This window comes from Mus musculus, chromosome 7 (assembly GCF_000001635.26).
Source record: "Mus musculus strain C57BL/6J chromosome 7, GRCm38.p6 C57BL/6J".
In the NCBI taxonomy this organism is placed as follows: domain Eukaryota; kingdom Metazoa; phylum Chordata; class Mammalia; order Rodentia; family Muridae; genus Mus; species Mus musculus.
The window spans coordinates 41,997,065-42,017,338 of record NC_000073.6 but is presented as its reverse complement, the minus strand read 5'-3'; the positions used below and the strand labels follow the sequence as shown (position 1 = coordinate 42,017,338).

The 20,274-nt window shown below is 37.0% G+C and overlaps 1 protein-coding gene across 1 annotated transcript in view; it reads left to right on the top strand.

The window, feature by feature from the left end:
• The window catches only part of Vmn2r59 (vomeronasal 2, receptor 59), a 47,190-nt gene extending 41,643 nt beyond the window's left edge, over positions 1-5,547 (top strand). Inside the window, exon 6 of the mRNA NM_001105056.1 lies at positions 4,610-5,547. Coding sequence (NP_001098526.1) covers positions 4,610-5,547 — 938 coding nt within the window. The remainder of the gene's footprint in view (positions 1-4,609) is intronic.
• Positions 5,548-20,274: the final 14,727 nt, after the last annotated feature.

Genomic DNA, 20,274 nt, shown 5'->3' with positions numbered 1-20,274 from the left:
TTTTCTTTTCCATATTAAGTTCAGAATTATTATCTCAAGTTCTAAAGAACCATGTTAGAATTTTTATGGAGATTGCTTTGAGTCTTTAGAATGCTTGTGGTAGGATGTTCATTTTAATATATTAATCCATAGATACATGAGCATGGAAGAATGTTTGATTTTCTCATATCTACTTCAATTTCTTTAGTAAAACACTTAAAGTTTTTATCACAGAAGACTGTAATTTGCTTGGTTAAAGTTACACCAAGATACTTAAAATTATTTGAGGCTTATGTCAATTGGCTGTATTTCTCTGATTTCTTTCTCAGTCCATTTGTCTTTTGTATATAGAAGGGCTACTGATTTACTTTTAGTTAATCTTATATCGAACCACATTGCTGAAAAGTGGTTTTCAGATATAGGAATCTCCAAGTCGAAATTTTATTGTGAGTTATGTATAGTATCATATCATTTGCAAATAATAGTACTTTGACTTCCTTTTTCCAGATTTTATTCCCTTGATCTACTTCAGTTGCCTCATTGCTCTTAATAAAATTTGGAATACTTTACTGAATAGATATGCAGACACTACAAAAATTAGGCTTGTTCCTAATTTTAGTACAATTGCATTGTGTTTCTCTCCATATAATTTGTTGTGTGGCTATATGCTTGCTGTAAATTGCCTTCTGTACATTTTAGTATGGCCCATGTGCCCCTGATATACCCAGCATTTTCCAGATACATTAGATTTGACAAGGGCTTATTCTGTATCTAATTATATGATCATTTGTTTTTTTGTTGTTGTTGTTCAGATCATTCAAATGATAGGTGGAAATAACTTAATTTTGTATGTTACCATTTCTAAATTTCTGGGATAAAGCTTATTCATCAGGTTCAGTTGATGTACAGTTACAGTCAGTTTCAAGTATTTTATTTAGTATTTTTGCAAACATATACATGAGGAAACTTTGTCTGTAATTCTTTTTCTTTTAGTCTTTTTGTGACTTATGTATCAGGGTAACTGCACTTTATTAAATAAATTGGGAATCATTCCTTTTGTTGTTTCTTATAGAATAATTTAAGAAATGTTGGCATTAAATGTTATTTGAAAATCTAAGAGAAATCTGCAGTAAAACAATCTTCTCCCGACTTTTTTTTTTTTTTTGGAAGGGGAGACTTTAATGACTGCTTCTGTATTAATGTGTGTTGCTGGTCTTTTTAAGTTACTCATATGATCTTCATTTAGCTTTTGTAGAGAGTATCAAATTATAAAAATTTCCAGTGCATTTAGTATTTTCAATTTGGTAGAATAAAATTTTTTAAAAGTTTTTCCTTATTAAGACTTTCTTTTTGTTTGTGATGTTTTGAAATTTGAAAATTCTCTGAAATGACCAAAAAGGGGACAGAAAATCTATAGAGACTACTTCGAGAGTTTAGGCACAGCCCCTGGTTGAAAGATGGGGACACCCATCCATCTCAAAAATATTAACACAGAATTGCTCCTGTGTAAAGGAAATGCAGGGACAAAGAGTGGAGCAGAGACGGGAGGAAAAGCCTTATAGAGACTGACACACCTAGGGATCCATTCCATCTACAGACTCCAAACTCAGACACTCTTTCTACTGCCAAGAAGAGCTTTCTTATAGGAGCCTAGTATGGCTGTTCTCTGAGAGGATCTTCCAGATCCTGAAAAATACAGATGAAGATACAAGCAGACAACCATTACACTGTCCATGAGGACCCTAATGGAGGAGTTAGGTGAAGGACTGAAAGAGCAGAAGGAGTTTGCAACACCATAGGAAGAACAATAATATCAATCGTGCAGACTTCCAGAGAATAAACCACCAAACAAACAATATTCAGGGACTGATCCATGGCTCCAGCAGCAGGTTTATCAGAGGAATGCCTTATTTGGCATCAATTGGGGGGAAGTCTCTTGGTCCTGTGGAGGCTCAATAGCCAAGCATAGGGAAATGCTAGGGTGCTGAGGCAGGAGTGGGTAGGAGGGTGGGGGAGCACCCTCATAGAAGCAGGGTGAATGGAGGGGGCAGGTGCCAGCTGATGTTAGGATGAGTAAAGGGATGGAAAAATTGAAAGAAAATGTCCTCTTGGTGATGGTTTCTGAAAGGAAAAGGAGTTAAAAATATTCTGCAATAAAGCTGGAAATGAGACTGGGAGGATTAGACTTCAGGGGCAGTAGAAGTGGGTCTGCTTTAGTCTACTTTCTGCCCTGGAAAGAGCTGCTCTTGGGTTAGAAGAGGGTTTATACTAACACTGGTGTATACTACAAAGCAATAAGTGGAGAGAAGAAGGCAGAGGTCAAGATCTCTGGAATGCAGAGGAGACGGGACACAGGGGCACAGAATGTTGGAGAAATTGTTCTGCTGCAGTGTTGCGAGTGATGTGGGAGAATATGGTCTAGGAAAACACAGAAAGAGAAGGTCTGTGAACAACTTTTTGGTTTTCTAGAGGATATAGCTGACCTGTAGTTTACCAGGGCATGTCTGTTGAAATTAAAATTTCGGATACATGAATATGTAGGAAAGGTAAAATTCAAGGGGGTGATCTGTGGTATCCACAGAAGATGTGGATGAAAGGGAGGCTGCAGGTGATTTTCTGATGCATTGCTAAAGATGATGTTGAGGGGTAACATCAGGAGGAATAGAGTGATGAAACCTTTTACAAGTAATCTACCAGGTTTTCTGCTATGCATATCCTCAATTTTGTTTCCTTTTTGTCAATATCCCTCTTTCACAATTTCCCAGGTGTATTCAATATATCTGAAGTATACCTTTGGTTTAATCATGGTCATCTCCATGACTTAGACTGTATTGTGAAAACAGTGTAGTCATCAATTGTTACACAAGTGAAATAATTCACTTTTTTCTTTGACTATTTTTGCAGGAAATACTTTTGCAAGGAAGGATAAGAAAATTTCACATTTTTTACAACCCATACTAATGAAAAAATAACTAGGAAACCAGCATTACTTGAGAGTTCCTTTAACAATGCATGTATTGCCTGGAAGCAGGGAACCCTCAGTACTCATCTTATAACCACTGTGCCTTTATTTCCACTATACCTTAAAATGAATAGGTATAAAATAATTGTTTATGGAAAGGGATTAAGGCTTCACTTAATTCATGATCTTCCATAGTCTTATATCTTGGCTTTCATCACAGATAATAGCTAAGATAGGATTCTCAGGGTAAGGATGAGGGTGTCACGTGTTGATCTACATAAAACCAAACATTTAGACAAGATTTGACAGTAAGTAGACTAAGCTCAATGGCAACATTTAGTTGATCCTCATGTGATATTAATTCCTACCACCATGAAATTCCTTGTGTACTCATAGTAACAGATATGAAATATTCTGTTGAAAAATATCTTTTCCCTGTACTTAAGCTATATGGTACAACTAGGGACATTTTCAGTATGCACAGAATAGGAGAACTTTAGTCATGGATACAAAATGCTGCACAATTTGATTGTAGTGACTGTATTTCTAAGCAATACGTAAGACAAATTAAGGTGAAAACACACATGGTAACAATTTAAAATTCACGATATCATTGATGCAAGATGTAGAATAAGAAAACCTAATTTTAAAATAAAGTGTTATTTTTATATAAATTAGTTAATGAAAAAGGCATCTTTCTTAATTATGTCAAAGATAGAATTCTATTCTTGAAGCATACATTGCATCATAATAAGGCAACAGCAAAATGCTCATAATAAAAGCAAAGAGACTATTTATGAATGTGTAAAAAGCTTCCCAAAATTAGTTGAGTTCCATGGTCATTAAAGAAAGAAAAAAGGGTAATAAAGGATACATTTTATTCTTCTGAAAATAAACTCGATAAAAATTTACTCAAATTATACAACAGAACAACAATCCCTTGATGATGTGACAGTTTTAAGAAATACACAAAGGATTGATGTAATAGAAATATGGCATTATAAACTGAGGAGCATTTCTTTTTTAATTCAAGGCAAAACTCACAAATGAGTAGCAGAAAAGTTCTCAGAACCTAGTTTTAATACCTAATAATAGTTCTCTCTCTTTGATTACAAATGCCATATCAAAATGTAACAACATAATACTAGTGAATGATTTAAGCTTTAAGAATGTAATGGCATTTACTAGTATGAAATCATACATACTGTTAACCAAACTGGAGTACACCAAAAATTTTGTGAAAAGAAATAAATATTGGTATGAAATCAGAGAACACCACTTAAGAAATGAATTTCAAATACTGACAATATTGTAGAAAATATATATCCAGAATTAGACATTATTCATATGATGATATCAGAATCAAATAGCAATTATATAATATTGTGCTGAAATATCATAGCTTATAAAATAGATACAACACAATCATAAATTTAGGCAAAGCATACAAAAACAAAGGAAAGACATTGGGCTTTTTAAATTTTTGACACCATAACCATAAAGCACTGTATAGATTTCAAATTATTCAGGGAACTTAAAAAATGTCTTTCAGAAACAATAAAGGAAGCTGACACAGGAAGCATTACAACGAGCTATAGATAATTAAAATAATAGTGGCAAATGTAAACAATTGTGTATTGATTCACAATCACTTGCATTTCTGAACAGATATGGATCAGTGTGTGAAGTGTCCAGAAAGTCACTATGCAAACTCAGAGAGGAATCACTGCCTCCAGAAATCTGTGAGCTTTTTGGCCTATGAAGAACCCTTGGGAATGGCACTCACCATCACAGCCATATGCTTTTCTCTACTCACAGCTTTAGTCCTTGCTGTCTTTGTAAAGAACAGAGACACTCCTATTGTCAAGGCCAATAACCGGGCTCTCAGCTACATCCTGCTATTGACACTCTTCATCTGTTTACTCAGTTCCTTGCTCTTTATTGGCCAGCCCAACACAATCACCTGCATCTTGCAGCAGACAGCATTTGGAATTTTGTTCACTGTGGCTCTCTCCACAGTGTTGGCCAAAGCTATTACAGTCGTTATTGCATTCAAGGCCACAGTTCCAGCTAGAATGATGAGATGGTTAATGATATCAAGAGCCCCTAATTTCATCATTCTCATCTGCACATTGATACAAGTAATTATCTGTGGAATCTGGGTGGTTACCTCTCCACCCTTCATTGATCAAGATACTCAGGCTGAACATGGTCACATCATCATTGTGTGCAACATGGGTTCAACAGTTGCCTTCCACACTGTCCTGGGATACCTCTGCTCCTTAGCACTTGGGAGCTACACCATGGCCTTCTTGTCCAGGAATCTTCCTGACACCTTCAATGAAGCCAAGTTTCTGTCATTCAGCATACAGGTATTCTTCTGTGTTTGGATCACTTTCCTCCCTGTCTACCATAGCACAAAGGGGAAGGTCATGGTGGCTATGGAAGTGTTCTCCATCTTGGCTTCTAGTATAGCACTCCTTGGATTGATTTTTGGCCCCAAGTGCTACATTATTTTGTTAAGGCCAGAAAAAATCTCCTGTCTTGGCATCAGGCACAAAAAACATTCAAGAAGGAATATCAATTTAAATTTAGTTAAAAATTAATGCTTATCTGTAATAGTAAATTACATATTATCATATAAACTATTGTCACAGTATTCTGAATGTCACATTCAGGTATAATGCGTGATTATGTATTCTCATCGTTCTTTATCTAATTGTATTAAACTCTCTTTGTAATGAAACCATTCATTTTATTTTATGTTTTAGATGCATTACGCTGTTTTTTGTAACATAGTTTTAGTAGGTGCTCTTGTTGGCCTCCTGTCCCATACTTATACTAATGTGGCATAAACTGATGAGTATAAAGAGCTTTCCTCTATATACAATGTGCTTTTGTTTGAGATGTGTCACTACATTCAGCCATTTTGTCCTTTCATTAAAAAAAAAAAGTGAATGATTTATTTGATTTTGGACTCCAGGATATTCTATTATATTTTACAATGTAAAGTAAACAATATTAGAGCAAACTGTCTGCACGGATTCAATTTATCAGGTTCTTCTTTCTGGTTATCAGAAAAAAACGATGTCGTGGTTTCAATTGACAGCAGAAGTTCTTTCTATTTTAATATAACATTTTTTGCTGCATGAGAGAAAATGAAGCCTCTTATTCTGGACAACTACAAAAGATGGCTGAGTTGGAACTTGCATTTGTTTAGAAACTTAGAATCTTCAAAAAGATTGAGTGACTGGTCAGGCATTACATGGGCTCTTATGGTAACACTACATTTGAGAGAGGCTTCAGGTTCAACACAGATTACCAACACAATTGTGGAAGATCAGATAGCCAAAAGTCAACAGCAGAGGTAATGTGGAGGTTATATACTACATTTAAAAGCTACAATTTTGACATATTACTTTCCAGTTTGTATCCCTTTGATCTCCTTTGTTGTCTAAATGCTCTGGCTAGGACTTCATGTACTACATTGAATAGGTAGGGTGATAGTGGGTGGCATTTTCTATTCCCTGATATTAGTGGGTTTGCTCCAAGTTTCTTGCCATTTGGTTTGAGGTTGGCTACTTTTTCTTACTGTATATTTCTGGTATTATGTTTAGTGATGAGTCTTGAAGCCCAGATCTTTCCAAGACTTTTATCATGAAGAGGAGTGGGATTTCTCAAATGCTTTCTCAGCATGTAATGAGATGATCATGTGTTGTGTTTTTTTTTTCCTTTGAGTTTATTTATATTGTGGATTATGCTGATGGATTTCCACATTTTGACCCATCCCTGCATCCCTGGGATGAAACCTCATTTTTCATGATGGATGATCATTTTGATGTGTTCTTGGCTTCAGTTTTAGAGAATTTTATTGAATATTTTTGAATCAATATTCATAAGGCAAATTGGTCTGAAGTTCTCTTGCTTTGTTGGATCTTTGTGTGGTTTAGATGTCAAAGTAATTGTGGCTTCATAGAACAAACTTGGTAGAGAACCTTCTGTTTCTATTTTGTGGAAAAGTTTGAGGAGTATTTGTATTTGGTCTTCTTTGAAAGTCTGATAGAACTCTGCATTAACCCATGTGGTCCTGAGCTTTTTTTGATTAGGAGACTATTAATAACTGTTTTTATTTCTTTAGTGTATATGGGACTGTTTAGATCATTAATCTGATCCTGATTTAACTTTGATAACTGGTCTGTAAAATTGTCTATTTCATCCACGTTTTCCAGTTTTGTTGAATATAGGCTTTTGTAGTAGGATCTGATGATTTTTTGGATTTCCTCAGATTCTGTTGTTAGGTGTCCTTTCTCATTTCTGATTTTGTTAATTAGAATACTGTCCCTGGGCCCTCTAATTTATCTATTTTGCTCATTTTTCAAAGGATTGGGTTGATTCTTTGTATAGTTTTTTATGTTTCCACTTGGTTGATTTCAACCCGAGTTTGATTATTTCCTGAAGTCTACTCTTCTTGGATGAATTTGTTTCCTTTTGTTTTAAAGCTTTGGTATCCTTTCAAGCTGCTAGTGTATGCCCTCTCCAGTTTTTTGTTTGTTTGTTTTTGAGGCACTCAGAACTATGAGTTTTCCTCTTAGGACTGCTTGCATTGAGTCCCATAAGTATGGATATGTTGTGGCTTCATTGTCATTAAACTATAAAATGTCTTTAATTTCTTTCTTTCTTAGCCAAGTTAACATAGAGTAGAGTGTTGTTCACCTTCAAGTGTTTGTAAGCTTTCTATTGTTTATGTTGTTATTGAAGATCAGCCTTCATCCATGGTGATCTGATAGGATGTACTCAATTATTTCAATATTTTTGTATCTTTGATGCTTGTTTTTTGACTGATTATATGGTCAATTTTGGAGAAGGTACTGTGAGACCCTGACTTAGAGCATTTCTCCCTGGGAGGTAAAGCCCCTAAAACATTTTCCCAAGCTTGTTTTTCCTGATCTCTAAAACTACATCTAGAAAGAAGCTCTTTGTTCTCTATAGCCAGCCAAAAGCCTTTTTGTTTCTGAGTCTTACAGCCAGAGATGGAATAATTGTAATTTTACCAAAGACACCTGGCAGAGAAGAACTCTCCTGCCAACTCCTCCCAACTCCTCCTAACTCTCCTTCCAACTCATCCCAGTTCCTCAGCTAGTTGTTAAAATCCCCCTACTGTTACTGCTCAGGGTCGAACTCCCCTGCCCTGCTCAGCGGAAGGAATTCGTCCTCAGTTAGCTGATAATAAAACCTCTTGCAGTTTGCATCAGGTGTGGTTTTCTCTTGAGTCATTAGAGTGCTGGTTAGCTCATCCCGGGACTTGAGCAGGGGCCAGCTTCGGGGGTCTTACAGTACCATGAGGTGGTGAGAAAAAGGTATATCCTTTTGCTTTAGAATAAAATTTTCTATAGAAATCTGTTAAAACCGTTCTTTTCATGACTTCTGTTAGTTTCACTATGTCTCTGTTTAGTTTCTGTTTCCATGATCTGTCACTGATGAGAGTGGGGTGTTGAAGTCTCCCACTATTATAGTATGCCTTGCATTTTGTGCTTTGAGCTTTAGTAAAGTTTCTTTAAATAATGTAGATGCCCTTGGATTTGGAGCATAAATATTTAGAATTGAGAGTTCATTTTGGTAGATTTTATTTTTAATGAGTGTGAACTGTTCCTCTTTGTCTTTTTTTGATGACTTTAGGTTGAAAGTCAATTTTATTTGATATCACAATGGCTAATTCAGTTTGTTTGTTTGTTTGTTTGTTTGTTTGTTTTCCATTTGCTTGGTAAATTATTTTCCAGCCTTTTACTCTGAGGTAGGATCTGTCTTTGTCCCTGATGTAGGCTTTCTGTATGCAGCAAAATGTTGGGTCCTGTTTACATAGCCAGAAATTTAGTCTATGTCTTTTTATTGGGGAATATTAAGAGATATTAAGGAAAAGTAATTTTGGGTTCCTGTTATTTTTGTTGTTAGAGTTGGAATTTTATCCATGTGGCTATCTTCTGTTAGGTTTGTTGAAAGATTCCTTTCTTGCTTTTTCTAGGGTGTAGTCTCCCTATTTGTGTTGGAGTTTTCCCTTTATTATTCTTTGAAGGGCTTGATTCATGGAAAGATGTTGTGTAAATTTTGTTTTGTTAGAAAACTTTGGTTTCTCCATCTATGGTATTTGGGAGTTTGCTGGTATAGTAGCCTGGGCTGGCTTTTGTGTTTTCTTATGATCTGTATGACATTTGTCCAGGATTTTCTGGCTTTCATACTCTCTGGTCACAAGTCTGAAGTGGTCCTCTTTCTTTACAAGATTGCCAGCATCTGCTGTCACATGAGTTTTTGAACTTAGCTATTCTTACTCTTATGGGATGGAATCTCAGGGTTGCTTTGATTGGCATTTCCCTGATGATGAATGATGTTGAACATTTTTAGGTGCTTCTTTGCTCTATGGTACTCCTCAGTAGAGAAATCTTTTTTTTACCTCTGTACCCCATTTTTAAATAGGGTTATTTGGCTTGCTTTAATGGGATTTTTGACTTGTTTAGAAAATCCATGAATTTTTGATAGAAGCTTTCATCGCTTTGCTTAGAAAGTCTATGAGCTATTCAGAGACTATTTACAAATATTTTATAGCAAGAGAGAGCTGTCTCAAACAGACAGAAGTCTTGGAGGGAGCTGTCATGAGCAAACTATATACCGAAGCGCTATCTATAGAAGGCTGTCTAGTGAGCCATCTCAAGTCAAAGCTTGGAACTTGTCATTCCTGTCATCCTTTTTGGCACTCTCAGACACTACTTTTCTCAGAAACCTCTCTTCAAGCCAAGACTGGATTTTTTCAGACACTGATGCAATTCAAGGAATAATTAAGTCCTACTCCCAAAGAATTCACTCCAGCAAAATCTGAAATTCTACACAAAATGGATAATTTTCTAGATAGACACCACTCACCAAAATTAATTCAAGATCAGGGAAATAATTTAGTCATTCCTATAACCTCTATGAAAATAGGAGAAGTGATTAAAAGTATACCAACCAAAAAGGCCCAGGACAGATGGTTTTAGCACAGCATTCTAACAAACTTTTAAAGAAGAGCTAATACCAATACTCCTCAAATTATTCCATTAATTAGAAACAAAAGGAACATTTCCACACTCATGCTATGAGGCCACAGTCACCTCAATACCTAAATCACACAAAGACTCACCAAGGAAAGGGAACTTCCAACTAATTTCTCTAATGTATATTGATACTAAAATAATCATTAAAATATTCACAAATTGAGTGCAAGATGGCAACAAAAACATCACCCATCATCATCATATAGGATTCATCTCAGGGATGCAGGGAAGTTTCAATATATAAAAAATTGTAAAGGTACTCTACCATATACATAAACTGAAAGAAAACAATCACTTGATTATCTCACTAGATACTAAAAAAATTCTTTAGCAATATCCAACACCCCTTCATGTTACAAGTCTTGGAGACATCCAGGATACAAGATGAGTTCCTATCCATAGTAAACACAATATACAGCAAGCCTCCAGCCAAGATTAAATTAGTGGATAAAAACTATTACGTTTTTAAAAATTTATTAAACATTCAATTGAAATCAGATATAAGACAGGGCTTCACACTGTCTACATAGCTATTCAATATTGTAGTGCAGGTTTTTCTAGAGCAATGAGAAAACTAAGGGAAATCATGGGGATACAAATTGGAATGGAAGAAGTTAAAGTACGACTATTCACAGATGATATGATAAAATAATATGTGAAGCCAGAAATTCTACCTAAATAAATTCCCTAAATAATGGTAAAATGATAATAAAGCCAAAATCCAAATGGACATCTCTAGCCAGTAAATGAGAGCTTTATTGTCAAATGAATAGCAAATAATTTTTGGCCAAAGGGACCCCATGAGAATCCCTACAACCCAGGTCATTGTCAAGGCAATTGGTCACTCTATACAATATCTCAAGACAGCACCTCATAAATCACTGAGCATAGATAAGACATGCTGGCACCTACCTAGAGCCTTTACTACCATTGACTAGTTTTCACAGTATTCAGAGCTACTCTGCATATTACTAGAGGATAAAAAGAAAACACTACACAGCTTTTAATGTTGCAGTATATGATGGTGACCTGACATCAGCATACAATGGTACAGTAGTGGCTCAAAATGTATGGAAATAACAACCCAAATATCTCTGATTCAAATAGAGGCCCACTTCATGATGTGAAACCCATGATTGACAATGCCTTGTTAGCCAAATACCTGAGATTAGATAGGTAATAATAGACCTCGGAAAATCTAAATACTAGTTTTCTACAAAAGAAACCCAGCAATGAAATCTGCTTGTAATGGCATTTTTCTATACACATATGTTAAAGTTTTTCTCAGTTTTCAACAGAAAAGTGTCCTGCTATGCTAGATAAATATAAAAATAGTGGTACATAACTGGACAATGATAAGAGATTAGCAGACTGAATTATTTAATTCTAAAATTGTAATCTCTATAAAGGTCCCTGGCTTCAGAGCTTAGGGAACACAGGAGGAAAGTATTCAGAAAGATTTTGTTGTTGTTGTTGTTGTTGTTGTTGTTGTTGTTGTTGTTTGGTTTTGGTTTTTGTTTTGTTTTGTTTTGAGACAGGGTTTCTCTGTAGCCCTGGCTGTCCTGGAACTCACTCTGTAGACCAGGCTGGTCTTGAACTCAGAAATCTGCCTGCCTCTGCCTCCCAAGTGCTGGGATTAAAGGCGTGCTCCACCATGCCCGGCTCAGAAAGATTTTAAGAGTGATGAGGGAAGACATTTCCAAAAGAAAGCCTTCTTTACACACCAGGATTTAAAAGGTATGAAATCACAGAGAGTTGGCAGCATGTAAAATTATAGTACATGTATAAGCCTGATAAAGTCTTAGTGCAGAAATAGCAACTATACACAAACTCTATTGCTACCATAGAAGATATTTCAAAATGTTAAGTGCTGGAAATGTATATTTTTGTTTTTTCAATGGTTTTAAACTGGATAATCAAATAAAACTTAAGGGCCAATCCCAGTAGTTAATGACGAATAGAAAATTAATTCGTTGGTATTTTGGAAGATTTTATTTTCTCACAGTGCTTTGTCTTGGCTTGATTTTTTAACCTTATTGGTCTTTGAGTATATGTTACAGTTTCTGATTTTGTTTTAATTTGATATCTCAGTGTGAAAAATGAGTGTGTGTGTCTGTGTGTGTGTTAATGTTCGCATGTGATTCTTTCAATTTTTTTTTAGTATTTACTTATTTACCTTGTTTGTTTTGTTTTGTGGTATTCTTTTCTCTTTACTTTTATTATATTTTACTTTACCAATATAAATTAGATGTCATTTTATATTCTAATGAGAGAGAAAGAAACGGTATAGATTTGTGTAGGTGGCAAGGTAAGGGTAATTGAAAGGAATTTAAGGATAAAAGAACACAATAATATATTCTATGCATCAAAACTACCTTTTTATAGATATCTTATTAACTTACATTTCAAATGCTGTCTCCAAAGCCCCCTATACTCTCCTCCACCCTGCTCCTCAACCTACCCACTCTTGCTTCATGGCCCTGGCATTCCCCTGTACTGGGGCATATGATCTTCGCAAGACCAAGGGCCTCTCCTCACATTGATGGCTGACTAGGCCATCCACTGCTACATATACAACTAGAGACACAGATCTGGGGGGTACTGATTAGTTAATATTGTTGTTCTTCCTATAGGGTTGCAGACCCCTTTAGTTCCTTGGGTACTTTCTGTAGCTTCTTCATTAGGCCCTGTGTTCCATCCAATAGATGACTGTGAGCATCCACTTCTGTATTTGCCAGGAGCTGGCATAGCCTCACAAGAGAGAGCTATATCAGGATCTTCTCAGGAAAAATTTTCTAGCATATGCAATAGTGTCTGGGTTTGGTGGTTGTATATGGGATGAATCTCTGGGTGGGGCAGTCTCTGGATGGTCCTTCCTTCAGTCTCAGCTCAGAACTTTGTCTCTGTAACTCCTTCCATGGCTATTTTATTCCCCATTCTAAGAAGGAATGAAGTATCCACACTTTGGTCTTTCTTCTTCTTAAGTTTCATGTGTTTTGCAAATTGTATCTTTGATATTCTAAGTTTCTGGTCTAATATCCGCTTATCAGTGAGTACATATCGTGTGTGTTCTTTTGTGATTGGGTTACCTCACTCTGGATGATATCCTCCAGATACATTCAGTTGCCTAAGAATTTCATGAATTCATTGTTTTTAATTGCTGAGTAGTACTCCATTGTGTAAATGTACCACATTTTCTGTATCCATTCCTCTAATTGGACTGCCTTGTCTGGCCTCAGTGGGAGAGGATGTACCTAGTCTTACAGTGACTGGAGGTGACAGGGTGGGTTGGACCTCCCTTTCTCAGAGGTGACAGAGTGGGGGGGGATGGTGTTAGGGGCCATGTGAGGTGGAGACTGAGAAAAGAGGGTCTATGATTGAGATGTAAAGTGAATTAATTAATTAATTAATGAAAGAAAAAAGGATGCCTCCCCCCAGACCCCACCTCAGAGTTAATGCAGGGATTAGCGGGCTTCCTCTATACAGGGCCAGAGAGTAAAACTAAGTAGATACTAACAGCAGGGTAGCAGCCACAGGGAACACACAGTGTGTGAGCGTGTACATCCCTGTGAAACCGTATTAAGAAATACAGGCAGGATCCAGGCTGGAAGGTGCCTGGGAGAAAAAAGTTTGCCCAGCCTGACAGCCAAACATCCTTCATTTTATAAAACCAAGATGTTTTACTGCCACCTGTTGGCTTGGGGTGGCAGGAGCAGAAATTTTACAGAACTAAGGGACAAGAAGGTCATGGTATAGCTTCCAAGTGCTAAGGAGCAGAGTATCTTGTGGCCATTTGCTTGGAAAATTGTTTTGCAGCACTTAACTCTGAGGTAGTGTTTGTCTTTGGCACTGAGATGCATTTACTGTATGCAGCACTATGCTGGGTCCTATTTATGAACCAAGTCTGTTAGTCTATGTCTTTTTACTGGGGAATTGAGTCCAGTGATGTTATGAGATATTAAGGAATAGTGATTGTTGCTTCCTGTTATTTTTTGTGTTTGTGTGGCTAACTTCTTTTGGTTTTGTTGAAAGAAGATGACTTTCTTACTTTTTCTAGATTCTAGTTTCCCTCATTGTGTTGGTATTTTCCATTTATTTTCCTTTGTATGTCTGGATTTTTGGAAATATATTGTGTAAGTTTGGTTTTGTCATGGAATACCTTGGTTTCTCCCTCTATGGTAATTGAGAGTTTTGCTGAGTATAGCAGCCTGGCCTAGCATTTGTGTTCGCTTAGGATCTGAATGAGTTACGACCAGGAGATTCTACCTTTCATAGTCTCTGGTGAGAAGTGTGTCATTTCTTTAGGTCTGACTTCATATGTTACTTGACCTTTTTTCCCTAACTGCATTTAATACTCTTTGTTTTGTTAATGTTGTGTTGTGTGTCTTATGTGATAGGAGAAATTTTCTGTTGTAGTCTATTTGGAGTTCTGTAGGTTTCTTGGATGTGCATCAGCCTTTCTTTCTTTAGGTTAGGTAAGTTGTCTTCTATAATTTTGTTAAAGATATTTATTGGTCCTTTAAGTTGGAAGTCATCACACTCTTTTATACCTATTTCCCTTAAGTTTGGTTTTCTCATTGTATTCTGAATTTCCTGGATGTTTTTGATTAGGAAGTTGTTCATTTTCATTTTCTTTGGCTGTTGTGTCAATGTTTTCTATGGTATCTTCTATACCTGAGATTCTCTCCTTTATCTCTTGTATTTTGTTCGTGATGCTTGCCCTGGTTTCTTTCCTAGGATTTCTAACTCCAATGTTGTCACCCTTTGTGGTTTCTTTATTGTTTCTTCTTCCATTTTTAGATCCTGAATGGTTTTGTTCAATTCTTTCACCTGTTTGGTAGTGTTTTCCTGTACTATTTAAGGGATATTTGTGTCTCCTCTTTAAAGGCTTCTGGCTGTTTACCCCTGTTTTCCTGTATTTCTTTAAGGGAGCTATTTATTTTCTTCTAAAAGTCCTCCATCATCATCATCATGAGAAGTGACTTTCAATCCATATCTTGCTTTTCTGGTGTGAAGGTATATCCAGGACTTGCTATGGTGGGAGAGTTTGGTACTGATGATACCAAGTAGCCTTGGTTTCCGTTGCTTCGCTTCTTATGTTTGCCTCCTGCCATGTGATTATCTCAAGTGCTTGCTGCCCTCTATATATCTGATTGGAATCTGTCCTTCCTATAATCCCTATTGATTCAGGACTCCCCAGAGTCCAGCTTTCTCTATGATCTTGTGATTCCAGGCTACTGTGAACCTGAGATTCTGGGTATGTCAGAGTTCTTTGCAGTCAAACTTCCTCTGAGACCCTGAGATCCTGGTGTGAACATGCTCCTGTGTCCTAGAATCCTGGAATCCTAAGATCCTGGACTCGTTAAGGTGCCTGGAAGTGATGTCTCCTGTGGGGACTGTGGAGCTGTCTGGTGTGTTCAAAACCAAGGTACACCAGCACCGTTCAGAAGGAACCTGAGCCTCTGGTCAGGCAGAGCTCCTTGCTCCTACTGTCACAGGCCCATCATGATTGGTTTGGAACAGATGTTGTATTCCACTCACCAGTGATCCTAAGATCGCATGGATCCTCTGGTGCCGTGTGACCATTCACCAAGTTTGTGCCCAAAGTGACCCACAACTGGCACAGACTGGGAGGGAACTGAGCCCCAGGTCAGGCAGGTTTCCTATGTTGTTGCTGCTGGCACTGGCCTGTCACGATTGGTTTGAAACAGATGATGTGTTCCACTCACCAGTGATCCTAAGGTCACATGGAGAGTCCTCTAGGTACCATGGGACTGCCCGCTGAGTTTGCACCCAAGGTGACCTGGAGCTGGCGTCAACCAGAAGGCATTTTTCTGCATCCCTGCTGGCACTGGTCTGTCATGATTGGTTTGGAATAGATGTTGTGTTCTACTCACCATTGACCATGAGATCATCTGGAGAGTTCTCTGGGGACCATGGATTGAAATTCATTTCTTAAATAGTGTTCTCTCATGTCGTACCCATACTTAATTATTTTCATAAAATCCCTTGTGTATTGCATTTGATTAACAGTCTAAATAATTTCATAACAATAAATGACATTATATTCGTTGTTTTCAATATTTATTGGATATTTTCTCTATTTATATTTCAAATGCTATCCCAAAACTCCCCTATACACTCACCTGCCCTGCTCCCCTACCCACTCACTCCCACTTCTTGGCCCTGGCATTCCCCTGTACTGGGGCATATAAAGTTTGCAAGACCAAGGGGCCCCTCCTCTCAATGATGGCCGACTAGGCCATTTTATGCTACATATGCAGATAGAGACATGAGTTCCGGAGGTACTGATTAGGTCCCATTGTTGCTCCACCTATAGGGTTGCAGACCCCTTCATCTCCTTGGGTACTTTATCTATCTCCTCCATTGGGGGCTCTGTGTTCCATCCTACAGATGACTGTGAGCATCCATTCTTTATTTGCCAGGCACTGACGTAGCCTCACTCTAGACAGCTATATCAGGGTCCTTTAAGCAAAATCTTGCTGGCATATGAAAAAAGTGTCTGCGTTTGGTGGCTGATTATGGAATGGACCCTGGGTGGGGTAGTCTCTGGCTGGTCCATCCTTTCATCTTAGCTCCAAACTTTGTCTCTGCAACTCCTTCCATGGGTATTTTGTTCCATATTCTAGGGAGGAATGAAGTAAACTCACCTTGGTCTTACTTCTTATTGATTTTTTGGTGTTTTGGAAATTGTATCTTGGATACTCAAGGTTTCTGGGCTAATATTCACTTATAAATGAGTGCATATCAAGTGACTTCTTTTGTGATTGGGTTACTTCACTCAGGATGATATCCTCCGGATACATCCATTTGCCTAAGAATTTCATTAATTAATTGTTTTTAATAACTGAGTAGTGACCCATTGTGTAAATGTACCACATTGTCTGTATTCATTCCTCTGTTGAGGGACATTTGAGTTCTTTCCAGCTTCTGGCTATTATAAATAGGACCACTAGGAACATAGTGGAGCATGTCACTTATTACCATTTGGAACATCTTCTGGGTATATGCCCAGGAGAGGTATTGCTGGATCTGCCAGTATTACTATATCCAGTCTTCTGAAGAACCTCCAGACTGATTTCCAGAGTGGTTGTACAAGCTTGCAATCCCACCAGAAATGGAGGAGCATTCCTCTTTCTCCAAATCCTCACCAGCACGTGCTGTCACCTGAATTTTTGATCCTAGCTATTGTGACTAGTGTGCTGTGGAATCTCAGGGTTGTTTTGATTTGCATTTCCCTAATGATTAAGAATGTGAAACATTTTTTCAGGTGCTTCTCAGCCCTTCAGAATTCCTCAGTTGAGAATTCTTTGTTTAGCCCTGTACCCCATTTTTAATGGGGTTATTTGAATTTCTGTAGTTTAGCTTTTTGAGTTCTTTGTATATATTGGATATTAGTCCTAAATCATATTTAGGATTGGTAAAAATTCTTTCCTAATCTGTTGGTGGCCTTTTTGTCTTATTGCCAGTATCTTTTGCCCTACAGAAGCTTTGCAATTTTATGAGGTCCCATTTGTCGATTCTTGATCTTACAGCACAGCTCATTGCTGTTCTGTTTAGAAATTTTTCCCCTGTGCCTATATCTTCCTGGCTTTTCCCCCACTTTCTTCTCTATTAATTTCAGTGTCTCTGGGTTTATATAGAGATCTTTGATCAACTTAGACCTGAGCTTTTTACAAGGAGTTAAGAATGGAACAATTTCCATTCTTCTACATGATAACTGCCAGTTGTGCCAGGACCATTTCTTGAAAATGCTGTCTTTTTTCCACTGGATGGTTTTAGCTCCCTTGTCAAAGACCAAGTAACCATAGGTGTGTGGGTTCATTTCTCGGTCTTCAATTCTATTCCATTGATCTACCTGTCTGTTGTATACCAGTACCATGTAGTTTTTATCACATTTTCTCTTTAGTACAGCTTGAGGTCAGACATGGTGATACCCCCAGAGGTTCTTTTATTGTTGAGAATAGTTTTTGCTATCCTAGGTTTTCTGTTATTCCAGATGAATTTGAAAATTACCCTATTTCAGTGAAGAATTGAGTTGGAATTTTGATGGGGATTGCATTGAATCTGTAGATTGCTTTCGGCAGGATAGCCATTTTTACTATATTAATCCTGCCAATCCATGAGCATGGGAGATCTTTCCATCTTCTGAGAAATTCTTCAATTTCTTTCTTCAGAGACTTGAAGTTCTTGTCATACAGATCTTTCACTTCCTTAGAGTCACAACAAGGCATTTTATACTTTTTGTGAATATTTGAAGGGTGTTGTTTCCGAAATTTCTTTCTCATCCTGTTTATCCTTTGTATAGAGAAAGGCCACTGATTTATTTGAGTTAATTTTATATCCAGCTATTGCACGGAAGCTGTTTATCAGGTTTAGGAGTTCTCTAGTGGAATTTTTAGGGTCACTTATATATACTATCCTATCATATGCAAATAGTGATATTTTGACTTCTTTCTTTTCAATTTATATCGTCTTGATCTCCTTTTGTTGTAGAACTGCTCTGCCTAGGACTTCAAGTAAGATATTGAATAGGTAGGGAGAAAGTGGGCACCCTTGTCTATTACCTGATTTTAGTGGGATTGCTTCCAGCTTCTCTCCATTTAGTTTGATGTTGGATACCAGTCTGCTGCATATTGCTTTTATTATGTTTAGGTATAGGCCTTGAATTCCTGATCTTTCCATGATTTTATCATGAAGGGGTGTTAGATTTTGTCAAATGCTTTCTTAGCATCTAATGAGATTATCATGTGATTTTTGTCATTGAGTTTGTTTATATAGTGGATTGTGTTGATGGATTTCTGTATATTAAACCATCTCTGCATCCCTGGGATGAAGCCTACTTGGTCATGAGGGATGCTCGTTTTGATGTGTTCTTGGATTCAGTTTGCTAGGATTATATTGAGTATTTTTGCATCAATATTCATAAGGGAAATTGTTCTGAAGTTCTCTTTCTTTGTTGGGTCTTTGTGTGGTTTATGTATCAGAGTAATTGTGGCTTCATAAAATGAATTGGGTAGAGAACCTTCTGTTTCTATTTTGTGGAATAGTTTGAGGAGAGTTGGAATTAGGTCTTCCTTGAAGGTCTGATAGAACTCTGCACTAAACCCATCGAGTCCTGGCCTTTTTTTGGTTGGGAGACTATTAATGACTGCTTCCATTTCCTTAGGTGATATGGGAATGTTTACATCATTAACCTGATCCTAATTTAACTTTGGTACCTGGTATCTGTCTAGGAAGTTGTCCATTTCATCCAGGTTTTCTAGTTGTGTTGAGTAGAGCCTTTTGTAGTAGGATCTGATAATATTTTTTATTTCCTCAGGTTCTGTTGTTATGTCTCCTTTTTCATTTCTGAATTTGTTAATTAGGATACTGTCCCTGTGTCCTCTAGTTAGTCTGGCTAAGGGTTTATCTATCTTGTTGATTTTCTCAAAGAACCAGCTCCTGGTTTGGCTGATTCTTTGAATAGTTTTTGTTTGTTTGTTTGTTTGTTTGTTTCCACTTGAATGATTTCAGTACTAAATTTGATTATTTTCTGCTGTGTACTCCTCTTGGGTGAATTTGCTTCCTTTAGTTCTTGAGCTTCTAGGTGTGCTGTCAGAATGCTAGTGTATGCTCTCTCTAGTTTCTTTTGGGGGGCACACAGGGCTATGAATTTTCCAATTAGCACTGCTTTCATTGTGTCCCATAAATTTGGGTATGTTTTTGCTTCATTTTCATTAAACTCTAAAAGTCTTTAATTTCTTTATTTCTTCCTTGACCAAGGTATCATTGAGTAGAGTGTTCAGTTTCCTCATGATTGTTGGCTTTCTATTATTTAGGCTGTTATTGAAGATCAGCTTTCCTCCGTAGTGATCTGATAAGATGAATGGGATAATATCAATATTTTTGTATCGGTTAAGACCTGTTTTGTGACCTGTTTTTTGACCATATGGTCAATTTTGGAGAAGGTACCATGAGGTGTTGAGAAGCAGGTATATCCTTTGTTTTAGGATAAAATGTTCTGTAAATGTCAGTTAAATCCATTTCTTTCATAACTTTTTTTTTTTAATGATCAAGTAAGTTTATTTTAGGAACACCTGATAGTGAGTTTTATAACCAAAATTTCAAGTTAATTAGCTTGAGCGACTACTGAGAGTAGACTAAGATAAAGACTATAGCTATATATTTATTTAGCATATTATTAGGAGTTTTAATATTTTCCTAAACAATGAAAAAACAAATATCATG